At 38.8% G+C, this 18,306-nt stretch overlaps 1 protein-coding gene across 10 annotated transcripts in view; it reads left to right on the forward strand.

The window, feature by feature from the left end:
• The window catches only part of PCM1 (pericentriolar material 1), a 49,012-nt gene that overhangs the window by 24,060 nt on the left and 6,646 nt on the right, over positions 1–18,306 (forward strand). For 7 of the 10 annotated variants that reach the window (XM_082237980.1, XM_082237978.1, XM_082237983.1 and 4 more), the window contains 17 exons: positions 23–213; positions 1,074–1,277; positions 1,876–2,098; positions 3,104–3,249; positions 3,694–3,884; positions 4,772–4,949; positions 5,465–5,817; positions 5,934–6,101; positions 8,092–8,148; positions 10,272–10,444; positions 10,535–10,663; positions 11,979–12,099; positions 12,324–12,458; positions 13,842–13,975; positions 14,410–14,544; positions 16,747–16,944; positions 18,246–18,305. In XM_082237980.1, coding sequence (XP_082094106.1) covers positions 23–213; positions 1,074–1,277; positions 1,876–2,098; positions 3,104–3,249; positions 3,694–3,884; positions 4,772–4,949; positions 5,465–5,817; positions 5,934–6,101; positions 8,092–8,148; positions 10,272–10,444; positions 10,535–10,663; positions 11,979–12,099; positions 12,324–12,458; positions 13,842–13,975; positions 14,410–14,544; positions 16,747–16,944; positions 18,246–18,305 — 2,796 coding nt within the window. The remainder of the gene's footprint in view (positions 1–22; positions 214–1,073; positions 1,278–1,875; positions 2,099–3,103; positions 3,250–3,693; positions 3,885–4,771; positions 4,950–5,464; positions 5,818–5,933; positions 6,102–8,091; positions 8,149–10,271; positions 10,445–10,534; positions 10,664–11,978; positions 12,100–12,323; positions 12,459–13,841; positions 13,976–14,409; positions 14,545–16,746; positions 16,945–18,245; position 18,306) is intronic. The other 3 variants (XM_082237984.1, XM_082237987.1, XM_082237979.1) reach the window with 1 other exon arrangement.

Below are 18,306 nucleotides of genomic sequence, written 5' to 3' on the forward strand. Positions count from 1 at the left end.
CTTAATATTTTATTTTAAACAGCTTTGGTCTGAGATGCGCAGACATGAGATTTTGAGAGAAGAATTGCGACAGAGAAGGAAGCAGCTTGAAGCCTTAATGGCTGAGCACCAGCGGAGAAGGGACCTAGCAGATACCACATCTGCTTGTGCTGGATCTACTAAAAGTGATGGATCAGAGACCCAGTGCACTCCCCAACAAAGCAGAACAGAAAAGTAAGAGAGAAAGTAAAATACCCTGCTTTCTCATCTGGTGTATATTTAAGTTGTATTCACTACAAAGATAAATAATTTTTCAAAAATGGATTTAGATGTGTTACTTTTAAATGTGGCATGATTAGAATAGCCTATACCGAATCTGAGTATTGCTTTCTGCTAACCAGTTTAAAGAAGGTAAGAGATCCCCTCTTATCTCTTCCTCCCCAACCCCAGTAGACTTACACTTGATCACTGGTAGGATAATACTGCTTCCTCACGGCTGTGCACCTTTTCATCAGCAGCGTGCAAGCTGTTATACCAATCAAAAAAATTGCCCTGTTCTTGAGGATGTTCATTTCTGGAACTGAATTATATACTCCTCTCCTATACCCACACTTGAAAAAAAATCCTCTTAAGACTTCATTCCCACAGTGGATTTTGAATCACTGTTATGACTAGCCAGATTAAGCAGGTTAAATAGCCATGCTTGCTACTTTTAGTCCAGGAGACTTGAGCAGGCACTGTCTGGTTATAAACAATTTGGCCTTGCCAAAAACAAATACCTAAATCCTTATACTGGAAATACATAGCTGTGAACTAAAAAATGCAGGAGCAAGTAAGAACAAAATTTATATTCTGAAAGGTGGGAAAATAATCTAAAAACGACATAAATCAAAAGTCATAAATTTAATTTGAATCGTGCAGAATTCCTAAAAGGCATAGAGATAAATCAAAGCAAATTGTGTTTCTAGAACAGGAGATTAATTTGAGACGTGTATGTTAGCTATTTTTATTCAGCATGCAACTTAGTTTTTAGTGATCTAATTTTACCTTACACTTTAGCAGCAGAATGACTGTTTTTTAATACCTGATGCTAGAACCATGGCAACATGGGGAGGGTCTACTCAGTGTGCATTTGATGAAGATGAAGATGGTGGTGATGAAGATGCATATCTGTCTGACGGGCTTGGTCAAGTGGAAGAGGAAGAGGAAGAGGAGCAAGAATCTAGTTCCAATGAGTACTCTGTGTGTCCCAATAACACAGATCAAAGTACATATTGTGCAAAGGAAGATAAGGAGAGGTTAGTTTTGCATGTTAATTACCAATAGTTAAGTTGTAAACTGCTCCAAGAAAACGTTTTCCCTTTGCTGCTTATTAAGCTGTGCATTATGATGCTAGTCCTTTCTTATATACTGTGAAGTTTACTCTGAAAGGTTTTATATAACCTGAAACTATGAACGTGTGGCTATCTAGTGTAATATTTTCTGTAATTTCATTGGTCAGCCTACAGTTCATTTGTGCAGTATTACTGATGTTTTAACTTCCAAGCCCCATTCCAAACATTTGTTGGAATGGTGAGAGACATGCCTCTGTTCTGCTATCACACAGAGCCCTGGCATTATGCATTGTGTTCTATCTCAAAGCCAGATAAAAGAAATTCCTGCTCATCAAAAAGAGGATGAAGGGACACTGTACAAATTAGGTGATTACATCATGTTACCTGCATGGTGTGAAGGGAAAGAAGCATGTTTGCTCTGGACTAGGCTTGTGTTCCTTCAGAACTGAATTGCTTGTTTCTCATTGGCCTCATAACTGTCTTTTTACTTAATGAAATGCTTTGTACCAAGAGCACAATTTAGAAATGTGTAATCCCTTGTCGAAACACTCATTGTTCTCAGCTGGAAGAATCCTCGTCCTCTTTCAGCAGATGGAAACTATCGTCCTCTGGCTAAAGCAAGGCAGCAACAGAATATCAGCATGCGGCGGCAAGAAAACCATCGCTGGATGTCTGAGCTTTCTCACGTAGAAGAGAAAGAACAATGGCAAGAGCAGATTAACCAGCTAAAGAAACAGCTTGAATTCAGTGTCAATATTTGTCAGACTTTAATGCAGGATCAACAGGTAGAATGTGAAAGACTTCTTTAATTTTCTCTTCTGCATTTTCCCATCCTACAGGCTGGATATTTCCTACATTTCTGTCCTTCCCGTCTTGTTGGTGAGGCAGAATTGAGCCCACCGCTGAAGGGGATTATACTTTGGAGAGGGGGAGATTGCCATTAATTTTAAAGGATTCATTTTTCAATATTTAAAGGGTGGTTTCCAGCTTATCATTTCTTCTGAATATGTGTCAGAACAACTCCAGATATATCATCCTTTCTTGATCCTGCTGCTTCTGGCTTCCAGAATTGAATATTTAGACCCATTGAAGTGAACTTCAAGGTTATATTAGGTTCATTGCATAGTCGCAAGTTTATGGAATGATCCCCAAAAAGATGTGTTTTCCATCTAGATTTTAGAAATAAAATCCTTCTTGTTCTGCAAGACTTTTGGTTAGGGTCTGGGCAGTAGAATATTTTAATGACTAACATTATCATTTTGTTTTATCGTACAGTGGTGCCTCGCAAGACGAAAAGAATCCGTTCTGTGATTCTCTTCGTCTAGCGGTTTTTTCGTCTTGCGAAGCAAGCCCATTGACGGATTAGAGGATTAGCGCTATTAGCGGCTTTTAGCGGCTTAGCGGATCAGCTGATAAACAGCTTAGCGGCTTAGAAAAAGGGAGGGAAGGAAAAAAACCCGCAGGAACTTGCAAGACATTTTCGTCTTGCGAAGCAAGCCCATAGGAAATTCGTTTTGCGAAGCACCTCCAAAACGGAAAACTCTTTCGTCTAGCAAGTTTTCCGTCTTGCGAGGCATTCGTCTTGCGGGGCACCACTGTATATCATTTTAAAGGCGTGAATGTTTGTTATTTTATCCTGGCTCAAGATTGTGGAAAGATGGGACAAAGAAGCTGAATGAAAAGTTAATATTCTATACCCACTCACCTCTGGGGAAGGAAGGGCAGGGTAGAAATCTAATAAATAGAATTAATTTTAATGGATCTATATTTTCATATATTTTTATCTGCAGACTCTCTCCTGCCTGTTGCAGACATTGCTTACTGGCCCTTACAGTGTGTTGCCCAGTAACGTTGCTTCACCACAAGTACACCTTATAATGCATCAGTTAAATCAGTGCTATACTCAACTGACTTGGCAACAAAATAATGTTCAAAGGTATTCATTTTAACTTTATAGATGTCTGTTCCATACATTTGAGAGAAGACAGGCTAGAATGATGCACAAAAATGGTGTCTTATATTTATTGTATTTAAGAAAATACTTGTCATATTAGACTGTTACGTGTGCGCTCCCGCATTAAAGAGTACTCCAGAAGCTCAGTGCAAGAAACACATTGTAGTGTCATGTTATGTAATATTTCAAAGATAAATTACGTGTTATTTTTATGAGAACAATAGAAATGAGACTGTAATGGTCCGTCTTGATAATTCTGTGATCATGTTAGAGCTCTGTCATATTTTAACCTTTGTTGAAATTGCTTACGGACTGAAATTTGGAAACAGATGCATTTCTGCTTACTGGTGTTAGCTTCAAAGACTGATTTGTCCTTGAGTGCTTATTAGTCTGTGCATTTGAAATTCAGATACCATTATTTCACAGATTGAAGCAAATGTTAAATGATCTAATGCGCCAGCAAGAGCAACAGCAGACAAGAACGACTTCAAAGGAGAAAGACAGCAGGGCTCCACCGCCTCCATCACCAACTATGTTCTGTCCCTTTGGTTTTCCTTCCCAAACAATGAACCTGTTCAGCATGCCTGGGTTCACAAATTTCTCCTCTTTCCCACCAGGTAGGCATTTCCAGAACTGCACAAAATTACCAGCAGCAGATCTCCATGTGTTTTCCTTCTTTGTTCCCAAGATAAGAGCTTCAAAGCAGCATTTCTTGCCTTCACGTTGTTTTACCTTGAAAGCAAACCCACCCAAGTCTCCATGAATTTTTCCTCACTAATTTCATTGTAGCGCATTTATTCACAGCATGACTTAAATGTTGTGCTCTCTCTTCAGTCCATCTTCCTAACATGCTTTCCTCAATACTATGGAGTCTCAGAAGGAAAAAAGTTTTAAAGTCCTTCTTTCACAGTAGGCTAGATAAGCAATAGCATACATGGATGTATCATAATAATATGCATTTATTTCATTGTATATTTTAGACGTCATCTATATAATAAAATTGAGTTCATTTGAGTTACTCTATTTCCTAAATAATAATGTGAAGCCATTACTCTCTGATAGTTGTAGGTAAATACAAGGATTAAAACACCCAAGGATTAAATATAAACCAGTTATAATTTGCTAGTCCTCATCTAGATATGGCAACAGTTACCATAGATCTTAAACACATCTATAAAGTAATGCTTTTGCTGAAAGGCAATGTTTATTTAGAACAATGAATACTTTTACTTAATATATACAGTGGTTTTGTTGCCTCTGCCATAATAAGTGACTCAAATCAGGAATACTTTTCAGTAAATATAGTATAGAAGTTGTTACGGTTTCTTCCCTAGTTATTTGTTATTTTGTTGAAATCGTTTTTTTAAACTTAAATTATGGGAAAAGATGGGATACAAACTTGATAGCATTTTTATGGTCTATCATACATCTTTCTTTGTATTTTATAATATAAACTTTTGAATTGTAGAAGGAGTAATGTTTCTGATGTGATTTCTTTTCACAGGTATAAACTTTGGCCCGATGTTTCCATCTGGTTTGGGGGATTTTCCACACAACTGTACAGCTCAGAACAGTGAACATCAGCAGCAACCCATAGAGCCTAACACCACTGGGAAAATGGACTATATGGCATTTCCAAAACCTTTTGAAAGTAATTCTACTGGTGGAGTAGAAAAACCAAGGTACTTGAAGCTTAAATTTTGTTTGTGAGCCACACTTTTTATTCGGGCTCAAATTAGAACCTGTTCTTATGAGAGTGATTTAGTTATGAAATTGTATTTTTTGTTGTGCTGATCTCTCTGAAAGCACTTTTTCTTTATAGATCAGCCTATCAAATACCGTGATTTTGGATGAGATTTTGGGGCATAAGCAACCAGTTGTCTTTGCTTAGAGAAACAATCTATTATTGAAGCTCTGATTAGTTGCTGGTTCAAGCTCGTAAAGATCCAATATATTTCTTGAACCAGTTCAGCTTATTTCATTTCCAGAAGGAAAAATAGAAATGATTTGCCTGTATCCAAAGACCAGATCAGACTTTCCCATGCCTACTGAGAAAATATTAGTTGGGACACCTTTGGAACAGCATGGGTTATAGATTTCAAATAATGGTTGTCTGGAAATACACTTCTTACCTTGGAAAACTTCTGACTTTGCCTCTTACCCCATGATTCTGATTCCCCTCCCCCCTCTATTTAAGAGGTCAGTTGCAACCTGAAGAAGAAACAGAGAATAGATCAACTAGGTCAAATGGGCACCAAGAAGGAGGAAAAGAAAAACATTTGTTCCTCAAGTCTGGATTTGCAATACAAAACGCAGGATGTGGTAATCACAAAAATCAAACTGGCACGAGCAGGAGGAGAGAATTTGATGAAGAATCTCTGGAGAGCTTTAGTAGTATGCCAGATCCAGTGGATCCAACCACCGTGACTAAAACCTTTAAACCTCGGAAAGCATCTGCACAGGCCAGTCTGGCTTCCAAAGACAAAACGCCAAAGTCCAAGAATAAGAGGAGGAATGCTGCTCAATTTAAAAAGCGGTCGAGATCTAATGGTAGGTTCATATGAAACACCCATAATTCGGGGTTATTTATCTTGCTTTCAATAATCTTGGGGCAGAGTGGCTATGGAAAGGGCAAGCTGTACAAACTGGATCTTTGTTATTTTAAGGTTTTGAAAGTGCCAGTGTTTCCAGTACATGCGAGCCTTACAAGAGCAACAGAAGCAGGCACTCAACTCGGAAGGAAGAAGTTGTCCAAGCAAAGGTGTTCAGTAAAAAGAATCGAGAGCAGCTAGAAAAAATAATTAAATACAGTAGATCATCAGAAATGTCCTCAGGTACTTAAAAACAGTTAACAGTTTTTATTTTAAAGTGTACCAATTCAGTGGTTACTTGCATGCTTGAAGAAGAACTGGGAATCTTACTGGGATGGAAATTTTCAGGTAACCCAAATATTACGTTCACATAATTGTTACTTGCCAGTTTGTTTGTTTTAAACTACACTATGTATAGTGTAGATGGAAACTACTGTATGCTGAAGATCGTGCATGGAATTTTTGTCTGCAATCCTAAATATATTTAAATATAATGGCATCTAGTTTCTAGTGACCATGCACAGAACTGAGCCTTTAATGTTAATTTTCCCCTGCAATATTTTAATGGATTGTACATCCTGAAAGCCTCCTTCAGAGGGTTGGGTTGACCCTGTAGAATAGTGTTGGGGGATAGGGTGGAGGAATTGCAGAGAGGAGGCGGAATAGGACAAAAATGTATTTTCTCTTCCCCCAAAGCAGGAGCATCTCAGCTCCTTCAGTGAATTGAATGGTCTCTTTGGTTTGTGGAAAAGAGACTCTAGATTCAGCCCATTATATTAGTCTTTAGTTTTTAAAAAATATTTTAATGAAGCGTTGATTCCGTTGCTTTCTTCTTAATAAGAGAGGCTTGGGTAAAAATAAATAGCAACAACAGATCTAAAACTACTGCTCTCAGTGTTGTTGTTTCTTCACTTTTAAAGGGACACATTCAGGTATATATTTGATCACTGCTGATTGCAGGTAATATTTGAAATCCAGTTTTGGATATTAGAGAGCATAAACAGAAGGCCCACACATCTCTATTCAAATGTTAAACATATTTGTTAAGCACAATTAATGATTTGCCTGTGGGCTGATTTAGAAATAACATGAAGCCATAGTTTAGCATTGCAAGAATGAGCCTCGCCTCCCACTTCCCTCCCCTCGTCCTGTGCCACTACCAGGAGGCATTCAGAAGCTTTCTCTTCTTCATTTCTGATTAAGCACAGCTTGCCATGTAGTCCAAACCCAGACAAGCCGGGTTAATCTTACGGTTAGACGAAACAAGCTGTAGTTTATGAAGGCTGCTTTCCTTTCAGTAATCCTAGTTCTGGTTAACCACAATTTAGAGCTCAGATGACATGCTATAAACTGTCATTAATCTAAAGCTGGAGGAGGAGAATCCAGTCTCTTCCTCATAGTTGTGCCAGTGGAGGAAACACATGATTGCATGGGGAGGCTGGCCTGCTCTTGTAGCACTAAACCATGTTTTAGCATTGCAACTGAATGCCTCCAGTGTCCCTTTTTAACAACATGGTGTGTGCATATGGGTTTCTTTTTTTTCTCTGTCTCCCCCTTTTGGGGTTCTTTGAAATCGTGGGAGACCAGTGGGTTCTTGAGACTTGAATCAAGAAGGGTCATATTTTTGAATGGTCATATTTTCATGTTGTTTTTATTAGTAAACGAGTTCCAATTATGATCTCATTGAAGCTGTGTACAGGCGTGTCCCCACATACACGAGTTAGACCGCGTATAAGTGTGACGCCCGGAAATAAATAAAAAGAATTAAACTGGAAAAGTGCTAAAATGTCGCAAAAAGAGTGGGAAAACAGCTAGCAATCCCAGAAGCCTTTGCACCCAGCTGTGAGGCTTGCAGGGAGGCTTAGATAAAAGTGTTCCCCACTTTCATGATTTCACGTATACATGTGATACCTGGAAACGTAACCCCCGCGTAAGTGGAGAGGCGCCTGTACGTGGACATAGAGTGAGCGAGAAATCCAGTGCGCATACTTGAAAAATTCTTTCTGGGATCTTTTCTTTTTCCCCTTTGGAATTTTTTGTGGTAATATGCTTTTCTCAAATCACTCCGCCCCCCCCCCAAGAGACATGGGTTCTCTGGAGATTTGTTTTGTTTTGTTCATTTGGATCACTAAATAGCCTTTCTCCCATTATTTCATTAGACCTTGCTTTTATTTCCGATACACATTTTTGTGTTTATCACTGTCTGTCCTTCCCACCCACCCCTTTCCTGCAGCACATGCTAGGAGAATACTGCAGCAGTCTAACAGAAATGCATGCATAGAAGCACCAGGTAATGCACTTGCTGCTTAGCTTCCAAACTTTCCTTACCTTGATTTTCTGGTCTCTTGTCCTAACTAACAAGTAGCTTGCTTATTGAATTGGCAAAAGGTGCACTAATCCAAATGATACTTTTTTTATCTACTTGCTTTCCTGATTAGGTACTTTATTATTACTGAAAGTCATAGCCAACCCTGAACAACCAGTTAAGGCAAAGGTATTTAGCATGGTGCCCTCCAAATGTTTGGAAATACAGTTGGCATCATTTCTGGTCATGCTAGAAGAGGCTAATGGGAGTTGGAGTCCAAAAATATGAAGGACACCATATTGACTATCCTGGAACTTAGGATTTCTGTGTCAGAGGATATGACTTTCGGGCAAAGTTTTGCCCTGCTATCTCTTATGGTTGAAACTAAGCAGAGTGTATTCCTAAATCTTATTTATTTATCTATTTAAATACATAAAGCAAAAACAAACACATAACCCCCACATTTAAAAGAGCATATTAATCAGCTAAAGGCCTGGTTGAAGAGACACATTTTTGCCTGGAGCTTAAAGATATATAATGAAGGCCACCTCTTCCCACCATCTAAGAGCATAGACAGCAGAAGTTAGCTATCCCTCTTCAGGAAGGGGCTCTCTGCACCACCAGTGGATCCAGAAGTACCTGTTCGTGTTTTGAAATAGTTGAGTACATGAAAATATTTCTACAATCTGCTGTTTGAGCTGCTGTTGGACCATAAAGCATGGATAGGTAGCATCACTTGGTTTCTTCCAGGAAAATGAAAGTATAGCTATGTCTACTGTAGACGCTTAATCTCTCACGTGAGTAGATGAGGTCTTGAAAATCCAACTGTCATGTCACCATTTATGCTGAGGTGAACATTTCAAAGGTGTGCCCTGCTGGCAGATCAGAGCTGGCAGTGCCCATTGGTCTCAAATAAGAGAAAAATTGGGAAGAAGTAGAAAAGGGGTGTGAAATGCCATCTGTCCTTTTAGATAAAAAGATGGCTATTTATCTATTACTCGCCCTTAACCCTAAGCCAAAAGATCTATAGCTCAGTGGTAGAGCATGTGCTTTGCATCTTAAAGGTTCCAGTTTCAATCCTTCGCGTTTCGAGTTAGGGCTGGAAAAGATCTGAGCTGGAAGGACTAACGATTTGACTTGGTATATGCAGCTTCCTAAGTTCTACATGTTTACTTTTGCCCAAAAGTAAATAGTACATTGTGGTTGCTGAAACTCAAAATTGGATTTTACTATACTTAAATGTGTTCAACTACTTAAGCAGCAAATACAAGGGTCATCTGATACCAAGTGTATTTTGGCTGCAATAGCTTCATTAGGTGCATGAAGTGGACAGCGAAACAAGATAGATTTGTTAGGCCAGAATCCAAAGAACCTCACAACTAGCTGCATGAGGTCCAAGAGTTGTTTTGGATCCCAGCCATACTTTTAAAGTATCCTGTGACCATGAGTGTTACACTAACACAGCTGATGTTTTGAAAAGTCATCCTTGACTTACACTTAACTAATGACCCAACAGGAATATGTGCTACATCAACTATGCTTAGGATGTATTTGAAAACAAAATAGATCTAAAACCGAACCTCAGTGAACACATTGTCACCAAATATAGCTTTGTAGCAGTGTGACAGTAATTGTGTGGGGTTTCAAGTGAATTCATTGTTGCAATGCATTGTATTAATTATTATGTCAATTACGTTTTGTTGTATTTAGTTCCCTTTCGCAGGGCAAACATTCAGTAGATACTTGTTTAGCTCTATAAAATACAATATGCAGCAGTTCATTTGCACCTGTAAAAGAAGTACACAATGACAAGGACTATAACTATTGTGTGCAGTACTCCCTTGTGCCCAGGGTCTTTTCCGCTGCCTGTTTATAGCAGCAGCCCCTTCCAATATCGGGAGGCTCTTTAAAAGCAGTTAAGGCACAAGGATCTGGTGCTAGAAGAAAATACCACTCCTTGCATGAGCAAAACCACTTTCCATCCACTCATGGAGGAGTTGCATCCCATCCATAAGGCACGTCCTTCTCAAAACTTGCATGCTGTAACAGGAGAGAAATTTCAATGGAGAATAATAATGGTACTTAATTCATTCTTTTTCTTTCTACAGAAACAGGCAGTGATCTTTCTATGTTCGAAGCTTTGCGAGACACCATTTACTCTGAAGTAGCCACTTTGATATCTCAAAATGAATCTCGCCCTCATTTTCTGATTGAGCTTTTTCATGAGCTCCAGATGCTCAATTCAGACTATTTGAGACAAAGAGCGTTGTATGCTTTACAGGTACCTTAATAAAACCATAATTTTTGGACTTGCTTTGTTAAGCAAACATTTTCTTAATGCAATCATTAATGAAACTGTTGCATTGTATAGGATATCGTGACCAGACATGCATCTGACGAAAATGCAAAAGGAGAGTGTCCCAAACCACTGAACTCTGCAGGTTGGGCAGGATCAAATTCAGAACTTACTCCCAGTGAAAGCCTTGCAACGACTGATGACGTAAGGGTTTTGAAATCTTTGTCTGGGTATTTTAATATAAAATCCAACCTTTTTAAAATGGGTTTTAGATTTCGGCATAAATACATTTGATAATAAAATGTGTATGGATTTGAGCCATTAGACTTTGATGTGAAAATATTTATTATGATACAACTTCAATTGGGAATTGTGCAAAAGTAAGAGAGAAATGCAGAGGTAAAGCTTGTTTCTTTTAAGCAATTGTGTAAAGTGATTATGTCCCCTAATTTTTTTTTGTTGACAGTTGGTCTTTCCTAGAGGAGAGGTGATCTCTGGCCAGTTCAATGTCTTTCCACATAGCATTTTTCAACCTTATCATAGTCCTTTTGTATGATCTCTTAATTCTGAGCTCTGTGTACTTTGCTAAGGCTGCAATCCTAAACATGCATTTTAGGGAATATGCCACATTGAACAGTGGGAATTACTTTCAAGGGATGTGGCCTGGGCTTGGCCTTTCCCCAGGTGGGCAAGGCAACAACAGATTAAGAGTCTATCTCTACCTAGGGCAGGCAGGACCAACTGTACCATACTAGTCATTAACTTCCATGACTCCCATCTCCAGTTTTTCCCCTACCTTGCCCCATGGACAGTTGATTTCTTCCAGCTTTTATCCTTTCTCATGACTGCTTTTACTCACTTTTTACTCCATTTATTTTCGCCTGAGTTTTCCTTTAAAATAAAAGCAAATATTCCTCAGCTTTCTCTTCTTCTCCTTTTGTTTCCTATTACTCCTCATTCAACATAATTCACAAAAATGTTATCTCTGCTGTGTTGTGTTAAGAACAAGTTGTTGTTCTCAAACTGTCAAGTGGTGGGGTTTTTTATTTTTAAAAATGACTTTGTTCTTTGGAGGTTCAACTAGCTGAAGATCTTTATACTGATCCGCTTTAAGAGGACTTAAGTTAGGTCTGCAGTTGCATATTTCAAATTCACCTTTTTGTCAGTTGAGGGTCGTTTTTTAAGTGTAAACGATTACTGTCTAAGGAACTACTTATAGAAATTGACAACAGGTAACACCTGCAACATGTTTTCTAGCTTGGAAGGATGAGCCCTTTATTTGGTGAACATACTCAGAAGAATTTATCAATTAACACCCCCCCCCTTTTTTCTAATTAAGCTTTAAACCATGTACATGAATTTTTTAGCCCAAGAATTAGCCCCTGATGCAAACACTTCAAGGTGATCTGAATTCTTAATTTAAGATCCTGGGTGACAATTTATGAAAACATGAGCGTTTGAGAGTGGTTAGTTATTTGTAGAAGAACACGTGCCAACTTGTTGTTTCCATATTTTGAAGGAGACATTTGAGAAGAACTTTGATGAAGGAGCCTGTAGAGAATGTGAACAACACGATGCAGACAATGGCAGCACTATGTCTACTTCTTCAAATTTTGAACCCTTTGCTACTGATGAGCTGGGTAAGCATAAACCTAGCAGTTGAACTATATACAGCAGTAACTCAAGAACCTTGTTAAATTGCTGCAACTGCTTTCTGTGAAACAGTCCTTCACTGATGCACTTCTTACACATAAAAATAACGATGCTTTCTTCTTGCAGTTTTTATATTTAATCTACACATAATAATGTTTGATTTCCAAAAACTTAAGTACATATTGTAAAAGGTTTTGTTGCCAAAATACAGGCAACACTGTGATTCATTTAGATCAGGCACTGGCTCGGATGAGAGAATATGGACGAAAGAAAATGGCAGTTGAAAGTAACATTGACTCTGAGGATGGATGCTGTAGTAATCCCCATCCTGCTTCTAAATTGGAAGGTACGTTTTTGCATTTGTTTATTCATTTATCATAGTTTTGTCCTGCACTTTTTTGAAAGAACAAACACAATCCTACCAGGCAGTCTCCGTGCAGAGAAATGGAGCTGCGTCAAGTAGCTTAACACTGTTCGCTGGGCATATAAATGTTTGACAGTGGTTTATAAGCATTTTGTGTAGTATGATAATATGCTCAAGCTCCCTAGAGGCTGGTCCGCCAAGGCTACTGGGGCACATCCCTTGCAAAGAGAACGTCAAGCAATTTTTAACACACACACACCTTCCAAATCTCAAAGCACACACACTCTTTCTTGTTCCACATACATATTGCTACTTAAACTCAGAGGAGTTCTGCAAACATTTCTGCCAGCCACGCCGCTGCAGTTCATCCTAATCCAAAAGTATAGCTGTGGCACAGAGGTCCCTAGTGTGTTTCTCTAAACAGAAAAACCATGTGACTGATTGGACTTCCCTTCTAGGCAGCCCTACATGGGAGGTTCCTATTCCAATCTGTTGTTATTAAATCTCAGTATTGGCCTAGTAGGGTTTCCTTGATGGGCAGTCTCAGCATCCTTGTTTTCAATCAGAGGGGTTGCCAACTAGCCATGGCTCACAGCAGAAATGAAACAATAGTCAAGTAGCACTTTGATGCTTGCAGTTGTATTCTTCCGTAAGCCTTTGTGGATTAAGAATGATGCATCTGATGAAGTGAACTTTATCCCCCAACGATTATGCCATAAAGATGTATTAGTCTTTAAGGAGCTGGTGCTTTTTGTTGTTTGGCTCAAATTGTAGTGTGGTCTGTGGATTCATTTTTTCATAAACACTGAGGTTTTTTTCATGATTCCAAACCTTCCCCCCCCCCCAATTTAAAATCCGAGACAGGCTGAAGGGAGGCTTAATTTTTATTATATTTTTATCCAGTCCACCTTTCCCCCAAGTTGCTCATGGTGGCTTTCATAAAGTCTCCTATTCCTCATGGTATCCTTACATCAACCCTGTGATGTGGCTTAGTCTGAGAGACAGTATGTGACCCAAGGTAACACTGATTTAAACCTTTGTCTCCCAATCCCTGGTCCACTTAATATCCTTCCACTGTAGTTCACATCCTGGAATAAAAGATGTAGAAGTGAATAATCTGTGGGAAGGGAATAATCTTTTCCCATAGGTCTGGAAATTCATGGCACTTTTAAGACTCTGTGATTCAGGCTGCAATCCTGTCCATTCTTAGCAGGGAGCAGTCCCTGTAGAATGTCAGTGTTCAGCTTATTTGGCATAAATCTGTAGTCTTTATATATTCAACGTGCCAGAGTTTGTGACCTGTATTGAAACGGCAGCTTTATGAAAAGAACATTGATTTGAATATATATTTTTCTCCCTTTAAAGGTTCAGATACAGCTGAAAGCCATTGTGCAGCACAGTCTACTGAAGCGCCTGCTGTTCCTTGTCCTCGAATAGATACCCAGCAGCTTGACCGGCAAATCAAAGCTATTATGAAAGAGGTTATCCCATTTCTGAGGGTAATCAAATTATATCAGTAAACAGAGCTCTCTCTGAAGCCATCTTTACAGAAAGCTATAGGTTTTTCCTTTTGACTTGATCGTTAGAATCACAGGCCTTTACCTTGTTCTCTTCTCCAACAATAAAAGTTTTCTTCCAAGGAGTGCAGAGTTTTGAATAGCTGTAGCCCTGCCTTTGTGCAGAGTTTGGTGATAGAGCAGTTAATATTTTATTTACATGCTCTGAACTCTTTATCATGCATGTACTGGTAAGCTGCCTTACGGTCCCTTAGCTGTAAGCAAATTTCTGCATTGCTGTTCTGGAAAATCAGTTGGCATACTTGCCATTCATGTCACTCACCTTTTCTGTGGAGAAAAATAAGACCTCTCAAAGAAGGATATTTGTCTTTGTATATGTTTTCATTAAGAATGATCTGCTTTTCAACTCTTGCCAGGAACACATGGATGAAGTATGTTCTTCTCAGCTCTTGACCTCAGTAAGGCGTATGGTCTTAACCCTTACTCAACAAAACGATGAAAGCAAAGAATTTGTGAAGATCTTTCATAAGCAACTTCGTAGCATTTTGCAGGTTCGTATATGTGTTTTCCTTTAATTAACCACCTTTAAGCTTCATTTCCACAATCACTATAATTATGAGAAAGCTATGATGTGTTTAGTTTGGATTACCATTTTGGTGTGAATATTCTTCTATAATACGGTTTTGCCACTGAGTCAGTTGGCTGCACAGAGCTTGAGCTACAGATTTTTGAAAAGTAATATAAGAGTTGCTGCACCTTAAATTCTTGAGCAACTCAGTTCTAAAGTCTGGAAAATACAACCTGTAGCAGATATCTAACTGAATAAATGGCAAGAGTTAAAATGTAGCAGTTTATTCCTGGAACATTTCAAGTGTGTCTTTGCTTTTAATATATGGCAGTTGCATTTTAAAAACTCTTTTGTGGGGGGTTATTTTTATGTTGCTTCAAATAGGGAACTAACAAAGGAAGCATCATGCTATCTTGCAGCCCCTTGTTTCAGTAAAGCTTATGCAGGAGAATTTGTTCAATAGTACCCTCTTCACTGGATTTCCAAAAACTGGCACACTAACACATTTACAGTATTACAGAGCCCTATGTTAAGGGTAAGGTGGGTGAATCACATACTGCTGTTATAACAAGAAATGTGTGTGTAGCTCAGTTAGATATGTATAGTTAGAAAATGGTTAATTTTGAATCTTTTTTTTAAAAAATCATTTTTATTAGTTTCCCAATAAAAACATCCAATTAACAAATCCAGTTAAAAATAATAAAATTAAAAACATCCAAATTACAATCCAAATTATTAAGTTTTAATTTTTTTCGGGCTTCCCATAGTCTGGACCTCTGAAGTATATCTCCAATATTTTCATATCTGCCTTCTTGTTGTTCTCATATTTTAAGTCCAAGCTTAAACACCAGGGACTGTGGAATTCTGCAGATTTTTTCTTAGTCTTCTTCGGCCCAGGCTATGTCTGTTTGTTGTCCAAATCTAATTACAGTGGTACCTTGGGTTACATACGCTTCAGGTTACATACGCTTCAGGTTACAGACTCCGCTAACCCAGAAATAGTACCTTTGCTTCAGGATGAGAACAGAAATCGTGCTCCGGCGGTGCAGCAGCTGGAGGAGGCCCCATTAGCTAATGTGGTGCTTCAGGTTAAGAACAGTTTCGGGTTAAGAACGGACCTCTGGAACGAATTAACTACTTAACCTGAGGTACCACTGTATTTTATCAAACCAATATTTCCAGCTTGTGAGACTGACTTCCGAGAGTGCCAGCCGTGCCGTGCTCTGTGACCCAGCGTCCTGCCGCTTGCACCTTTATGCCAGCTGACAATCTGGGACGATCTGTGGGTCTACGAGACAGTCCTCCCCCACCCTGGGGAGTCTGCCAGGGCTAATTACCCCCATATCAACCCTGAATTACCGGCACAGCTGAGGTCCGATCGTGTGGGAGTCAGCCATTTCTCACCGCCAGAAGCAGGAAGCCTCCTCTGCTCCTCTGATTGATTTTGAATCTTGGCAGTGTAGGAGAAGACCGTTAGTTCAAGCTAATCAGTGTGGCATGGATCACCTTCCTCTCCAACATTGCCAAGTTTCAAAAACAATCACTGGAACCATTATCTAACTATACATTTTATTATTATTATTATTATTATTATTATTATTATTATTATTATTAATTTATTTATTTATTAATTAATTAATGTATATACTACCCTATACCCGGAGGTCTCAGGGCAGTTCACAAAACAAGATTAACATAGCACTTCCCTCCTTTCCGATTTCTTGTTATAATGTTGGAATGCGATTCAGCTGACATACCCTTAATAGTGTTGCAAGTCAACTGTCCGTTAGAAAGACAAAGGCCATAGTTTTGTCTGAGAAGCAGAAGCTAAAAGGAAGCAGGCTAGGGAGATGAGAAAAGAGTCATGCTTTATTTCTGCTGGGATCCATGGGAGAAGCAAGACCTCCTGGGGGTGTTACTGCTGTGAGACCCTCCACTGTAGGCTCAGGTTGTATATATGTGTAACTAAACCATATATCATAAGGACACCACAGTCTCTGCTGTTCCTCATTCCACCCTGGGTAACCCTGGAAACCCTGGAATCTAGTACACATATATTGGTGTACAATATATAGTGGTTGTGAGGTTAAAGTTGAATAACCCTGTATATGCCTCCCTGATTATTATTTTTTAGGGGGATGATGAGTGACCTGTAAACGTACTAAAATGTTTTCTTTTTTGGCAGGATTCACTGGCAAAATTTGCTGGTAAAAAATTGAAGGATTGTGGGGAGGATCTTCTTGTGGAGATTTCTGAAGTCTTGTTCAATGAATTAGCCTTCTTTAAGCTCATGCAAGACTTGGACAATAACAGCCTGACAGTAAAGCAAAGAGGCAAAAGGAAAATGGAAGCAGATGGAATGATGCAGTCCTATGCTAAAGAGGTTTTTATCATATTTTAAATTTGAGTGATTTCCCCCCAGGAAATGGTGCAATATAAGATTTCTTTTTAAATTTCTAAATAGGGTCAGCTGTGCTGCTTCCTACCGCAATAGAATTTGTTTGAATTGTACCTATAGCTACTTAGAGGTGATGTTTAAATTGTTGAAATGTTTATTGTACGCCATGCCTTTTTGTATCAGTACAAATATGACTGAGTTTTCGTTAGGAGTTTATGTATAGTTGAGTAGTAACTCAGCCTTTAAATTAGACTGTCACTCGCCATATCTTTTAACTGTCGAAAGTACTCTGGAAACTTGCTGCTCATGGATATTGGGGAAGAACATTTCTTGTTTGATCCCTTTATCTTCAAACTTGGTTGTTATTTATAAGACTACTTGTGTTGGGCATAACACAAAGGAACATTGTCTCTCCTTGGAGCTGGGAAGTGTCTGGTGCCAAGCAGGGTGACTGAGCTTATTGTTTGAAGGCCTAGCTACCAAAAGCCCTGCAAATTATTCACATCAAAATGTGAATTGAACCTCACATTAGAAGTTAAAAGAATCGTCAGCGTAACTTTAACTTGCATAACTACACAATAAATTACCAGGATTATATTTACTTAGTGCAAGTACAAACCCATAAAGAACTTCGATTCTCTTCCATTCTGATTAAAAACCCATATTTAAATTATCCACTTTGATAGAGCTGCACAATTTTAATTGTTTGCGATGTCACAGCATTGCTAAAACCCAAATAGGAACAATCATAACACTTTATTTAGAACCTACTGAAAATCCTGGGTCTGTGAGTTCAGCGAATCCTTGTGCTTGGCCTCAGAAGTTAAATCAAGCCCAAAAGTGGGGCGTAAGAAAGAGAAAGGCTTTCTTGGTAGACTGCATAGGAGAAGACCTATCTGCTGTATGTTGTAATCTTTTATTTGGAATAGCCTTTGCAGATTAGGTTAATTCATTCCAAGTGCAAAAGCTGGTCGGATGCATCAAGCAGAGTTTCCCAAACTTGGGTCTCCAGCTGTTGTTGAACTACAACTTCCATAATTCCTAGCTAGCAGGACCATTGGTCAGGGATTATGGGAATTGTAATCCAAAAACAATTGGAGACCTAAGTTCAGGAAGCCCTACATCGAAGTATACCGGGACAAAGAAGCAACAGCCACTTTCATTGCTAGTAACCAAACTGGTTTCCTTAGACTTACGGTAATTTAATCTCTTTCTTGACTAGCTGGTTGCTTGTTTTGTTTGATTTTGAACAGAAAATAATAAACTTTCCATTCTTTGCTGTCTAGGCAAAAAGAGCACTGGAAGGAGGAGCTTGTTCATCCAATGAAGATATAGATGAAGACAAAG

This window comes from Podarcis vaucheri (assembly GCF_965113315.1).
Source record: "Podarcis vaucheri genome assembly, chromosome: 9".
Lineage (NCBI taxonomy): Eukaryota > Metazoa > Chordata > Lepidosauria > Squamata > Lacertidae > Podarcis > Podarcis vaucheri.